At 40.7% G+C, this 6,102-nt stretch overlaps 1 protein-coding gene across 1 annotated transcript; it reads left to right on the plus strand.

The window, feature by feature from the left end:
- Nucleotides 1–1,314: 1,314 nt before the first annotated feature.
- Nucleotides 1,315–4,640, plus strand: LOC311063789 (high mobility group protein B2-like; the record flags this gene model as incomplete). Its single annotated transcript, XM_084083389.1, has 4 exons — nt 1,315–1,320; nt 2,403–2,512; nt 3,577–3,751; nt 4,533–4,640. 4 exons carry the CDS (start codon nt 1,315–1,317, stop codon nt 4,638–4,640), a joined length of 399 nt encoding a protein of 132 aa, XP_083939515.1.
- Between the last annotated feature and the right edge of the window lie 1,462 nt (nt 4,641–6,102).

Genomic DNA, 6,102 nt, shown 5'->3' on the forward strand with positions numbered 1-6,102 from the left:
ATATCCTTTTTAAGCTTTAGTTATTAGCAGTTGGTATTAGACTAAGAGCATATGTGTGTGTCTTAATTACTATTGTTTCATTGTTGTGCATATATACACCCAAAGAAAAGACATTATTACCCTATGAAATCATTATAGCCCTGTTAGCAGTGGTGGAGAAAGTACTCAAATTCTTTACTCAAGTAAAAGTACCAATACTGCAATATAGAAATACTCCATTACAAGTTAAAGTCCAGAATTCAAAATTGACTTGAGTAAAAGTACAAAAGTATTGGCATCAAAATGTACTTAAAGAACCAAAAGTAGAAGTACTAAAATGTTTGAAAATAGCAGATCTACAAGCTCACAACGCGTCGCGATGCGACACGTTGTGAGCTTGTAGATCGGCTATTTTCAAATAGCCTAGGTATGAAATAGGGCTAAAGTGGTTAATGTATGTTTCATTATATCATAGTTTATATCTGAAAAGTAACTAGTAACTAAAGTTTTTTTTTTTTTGGAAATTGGAAATACTCCAGTAAAGTACACATAACTCAAAATTGTACTTAAGTACAGTACTTAAGTAGATGTACTTAGTTACTTTCCACCACTGCCTGTTAGTATGATATTCTTAGAAGTAGAGTTATTGTGATAAATATGCTCGCATAGCAGAACCCTGTGTGTTATCTCCCAGTAGACAAAAATTAACTCACTCCCCTGTTCCGGGCAGACACTGTGAGACAGAGGAGGCTTACAATGATATCTGCATCCACTAGTTAGGGAGGTTGTGATTGCATTCCGCAGGTGCGAGGGACTCGGCCTGTGAGACCCAAGGTCATCGGCCGAACCCGTAAATCAAGAGGGGCCACTCACACACACACACCCTGCGGAAGAGAACCTGGCGGACCAATGGGAACTTCTACTGATAAACTGTACATGATAATAGGCATATGATATAGGCTCCAGGGAGAGACAGAGCCCCTAGACTTTATGAACTAGAGGGAACATAACTTGTTGTTTGTTAAGGACAGTTCATTAGGAGCCCAGAGATCTCTGGTAAGTACATTTCTATATTCAATCTGTGATTATTTTAACTTACTGCTTTATTATTAAATACCCTTCATTTTAAAGTCTTGTCTGCTCTTAATTTCACCAATTCAACGGACGCACTGAGACGCGTGATCTGAAGGGTTACAGATTATTACATTGCACAATTTGTCTGTTGTCTTTAGCCCTAGTCTCCAACACTGATTAGCTCCTCCTGAGTGTGTCTCTTCATTACCTTATAGTTTATTTCAGGTGTGTGTCTCAGGCTGCAGGGCATTCAGTGAGAGAATGGAAGTGAGTAAGGCTCAATATTTTCTGTTGACCCTTTTATGCATTTGCTCAGGGGTAGAGTGGCCAGGTAGAGTGAACTGGAAACAGTAAGGTTCGATCCCGGGTTGGGGAGCTCCAACCAGAGTTAAAGGAGGAGTTCACCCAAAAAATGACTTAATTTCTATCAATTACACACCCCATGAAGCCTTGATTTCATGGATTTATTTTTGTTTTTGTGGCATTCCTAAAACAATAATTTGATGACCTTGTGTATTTCCGGTAGGAGACACAAATAATCTACTTTGTGTCTCCTACCGGATACATTAGCCAGTAGGAGACGGGAATCAAATTAGCTTAGGAATGCGACAAAAACAAAAAATAATCCATGGATTCAAGGCTTCATAGGTTGTGCAATTGATAGAAAATAAGTCATTTTTTTGGGTGAACTCCTCCTTTAAGTGTCGAAGTGTCCTTGTGCAAGACGCTGAACCCCTGATAGGCTCTATTCACAGCAGCCATATTATGAAGAAATTCACAGGTGTTACCAATGATACTAATGAAGGCTCTGTTCCATTCTGGTTAAACAGAGTCAGGGTGCTGATATTGTGCATGTTGGCTCACTGGAAACACTCTGCTACACCAGTGGGTCTAAAGTTGGGGTCCAGGGACCCTCATGGGCTTCCAAATGGCTCCTTACGGGTGTGTAACTCTGAGAGTGTACAAATGGAACCAAATGGACCCGTAAGCGTAAATTTGGTTCCATTTGTACACCCTCAGAGTTATGGGGGTCGTGGAAACCACTGTGCTACACTAAATGGAACAGAGCCTTCATTAGTATCATTGGTAACACCTGTGAAGGAAGTGATAATATGGCTGCTGTGCATAGAGCCTATAGCTCCCGATGAGCAGGTTGGTGCCTTGCATGGTTTCCTTCACCATCGATGTGTGAATGTAATGCACAATCTATGTAAAGCGCTTTGAATAAAAGCGCCATATAAATGCACCATTTACCATGGTTGATGGTTTACAGGGGATTCCCATTGTAGATAGAAATGTTCCGTCTCAAATAGTTTTTAATAAAAATGTAAAATGTGTTTTGTATGTAGACCAAGACCGACAAGGTCTGTTATGACCGTGAGATGCAGGGCTACATTCCCCCTAAAAGTACCAAAGGTGCTGGCAATAGAAAGGACCCCAACGCCCCCAAGAGGCCACCGTAAGAACCACACCTTTATAATTAAACACCACATCACTATGGGCTGACATTTCTGTTGGTCAGCTGTGCTGTGGATTCAGTTGGCAATGTGTCAGTTCAAGACGAGGGCTTGTGCCTAGACTTTGCTGATTAAATGGTTTCTTTATTCAGCAACTCTATGCTCCACCAACTGTCTCTATTCACAGCAGCCATATTGTGAAGACATTCACAGGTGTTACCAATGATACTAATGAAGGCTCTGTTCCATTCTGGTCAAACAGAGTCAGGGTGCTGATATTGTGTGCATGTTGGCTCACTGGAAACACTCTGTTACACCAGTGGGTCTGACGTTGGGGTCCAGGGACCCTCATGGGCTTCCAAATGGCCCCTTATGGGTGCGTAACTCTGAGAGTGTACAAATGGGTACACTCTCAGAGTTATGGGGGTCGTGGAAACCACTGTGCTACACTAAATGGAACAGAGCCTTCATTAGTATCATTGGTAACACCTGTGAAAGGAAGTGATAATATGGCTGCTGTGCATAGAGCCTATACCCCCCCCCCCCCCCCCCTTATTGTCTCCGCCAGGAGACTATGTTTTCATTCTCGTCCTTCCGTGTGTCCACCAAGCTAACATTGGTCAAGCTTCACGTGACACGTGACAATATGTTGAAAGGGTGTGCTTTGATTGGCTAGCGAGACGCATGATGAAATAGAGCCCTATAAATAGGTGTGTCACTTCAAAAGATCATTTATATCTTTTGAAGTGAGGTAAGACAGGATTAATCAGGAACAGTACTGGCGGAGACCTGTGCTCCGAGGAGCACATTTTCTAGTATAGATCATTAATTTGTTTAAATGTTGTGTGCCATTTGCCTTATAAGTAATATACATAGCCTTTATATAAACTTGACTTATTTGTTGCCTTAATTTAAATGTAAAGTCATCTTTTGCTTCATATAAACTAGGTAATTTCTACCTTATTTAAACTAAAGTTAACTTCAACACTTGTGAGGCTTTGTGATGACCTGTTGGACAGCTGTAAAATGGTAGACTTGTTCTAATACATTTTCTACATCTTATTAGCGGTGCGTTCTTCGTGTTCTGTGTGGACCACCGTCCTAAGATCAAGGGTGACAACCCGGGCATCGGCATTGGCGACATCGCCAAGGAGCTGGGCAAACTGTGGGTGAAGCTGAGTCCCGAAGAGAAGGCTCCTCATGAGGCAAAAGCTGCCAAACTCAAGGAGAAGTATGACGAGGTATGTACACATGTTTATACATCAACATGAAGCACTTGCACTGTAATTTCTTTTATTTTATTGAACAAAAAATTTAGATTTTATGTTGAAGCTCTATGTTGTGATGGTGACCCATTTATTGTTGCAGAGTGTTTCTCAGCAATGACTACTATCAGAATATAGAGCTATTTAACACACATTTGTAAAAATTCACCATCACTTACACAACCTAAGATCCATGTCCCTATTCTGGGGCAAAAATCGCAGATCTATAAACTCTGAGCTTGACAAATGATCTTGGACAATAGAAGGTACTTGCTTGCAGTACCAAGCTATTTGCACAATGTAAGCCAGGGTTTCCTGAAGGTGGCATACCTGTTTCCTGTACAGTTTCCCTTAGCTGTTATTGTCTCGGCATCAGATTTGAACTGGAAACATGAACGACACCTTCATGTGTCTCCAGTTGCCAATAAAAGCTACGGCCTACAGTGAACGCATGGATGTGACTGTTGACCATCAGTAATTGTATGCTTAAGTTATTAAACGTAATATATTTTCTGTGCTGGTAACATTTTTGGCCAGCTACACACACACTTGCTATGCCTTGTGAGCTTGTAGATTGGCCAGTTTGAAACATGGTTAAATGGGACATTCTACAGGGTAGTTTTTACTCAAGTAAATGTTAAATACAATATTTCTACATTTTGGTATTGCTTTTTACTTGCGTAAAGCATCTTTTGTACTTCTTCCACCATTGAACCTACACTCTCGGCTTCCATGGTCCCCGTCCCCCCCCTTGTAGGACATGGCAGCTTACCGTGCAAAGAGCGTCAAGATGGCGGCGCCGGTCATGGACGAAGATGACGACGAGGAAGACGATGAGGAAGACGACGACGAGGATGATGACTAGATGGTCAGGGTGGGGTGGGGGGGGGGTAACCTTGTTGTGGCGTTTATTTTTACAAGGATGTGAAACCTGCAATGCAAAATGCTTCATATTGACACGAGTTGGTTCATGGTCTGGACTGATGTCTCCTGTATCCACCTGTTTCCTAGGCTTTTCACTGTGTTCCACTTCCTGTCTTTTGATCCAATGAAATCCAATGAAACCGGTCAGATGACTAATGATATCCAATGAAATCCGACAGGAAGTGGAAAACACTCAGCCAAGAAACCGGTGGATAGGGCATCGCAGTTGCGACCACTTCCGGGTTCCACTGCAAAATACTCATTGCATTTTTCCCATTGACATTTCCAAAAATATTTATATCAATTAATTTAAGCCTAGAATCAAGCCATCCAGGGTCCTGGTGAATCATGACCATTACATTTTTTTTTCTGTGATTTTTATTTTATATTTAATTATATGATATACTATATTTAATAAACACCCTTTGTTTTGCCGTTTTCAAATTTGTTTTTTCACAGAATCAAACGTTTTATGGTCATGATTCACCAGGACCCTGGATAGCTTGATTCTAGGCTTAAATTAATTGATATAAATATTTTTGGAAATGTCAATGGGAAAAATGCATTGAGTATTATGCAGTGGAACCAGGAAGTGGGCGGGAACTGCGATGCCCTATAGTCATTTTATAGGATATTGGGCCACCAGCATCTTAAATGTCCCCCCTTTTTTTCCCTTTAATACCTCTAATCATTTGCAGGTTTAAGTTCTAAAGAACCACCAGGTTTAAAGTTCTAAGGTTAAAATCTCTTCAACACCATAGTTCGATGTTAAACTGCTCTGTAGAACCTTTGGGTTACTGGCTATCGTACGTCCAAATATTGTCCTTTTAGTCTTTATCAGTTCTGGATGTTTGGACTTAAATATCACGGCCAGATATCAATTCAACCCAAGGTTCTACAAAGCGGGACAAAGCGGCGGCATCCAAGTTCGAGGTTTATGCTGTTGTGTCTCACACTGAAAATTGCCTCCTATAAGTTCCAAGTCGGCACTTGGCCACTGTACACTTCTCTTACACTCATACATGGAGCATATAGACGGGCTGCTTTCGTCTAACGACTGAGCATAGATGGGTTATCAGGGGGAAAGGACACCTTGTTATAGAGTAGAGACAGCAGTAAAGACTTTTTTTTTTTTTTGTCTTTTTTTTTTTAAAGACGTTTTTTGCTCTCCTTTTGAAAGCACTGCTTATGTTTTGTTTTTCGTTTACTTTTTTACAAACCAGGAAATGTGTTGTATGAGAATAAACATTTTTTTGCAGCCATCTTTAATGTGGAGCTTTAACTTTCTCCATGTAGGGAAATGTTTGTATATTATGACTAATTCTCGAGTCGTTATATTTAATCGTTGTTTTGTTCTTAATGCCTGTTTTCCTCTGGGTTTAAAGGTGCTCATTTCAGGAGAC

This window comes from Gymnoscopelus microlampas (genome assembly GCF_963454915.1).
Source record: "Gymnoscopelus microlampas genome assembly, chromosome: 2".
NCBI classification, from domain to species: domain Eukaryota; kingdom Metazoa; phylum Chordata; class Actinopteri; order Myctophiformes; family Myctophidae; genus Gymnoscopelus; species Gymnoscopelus microlampas.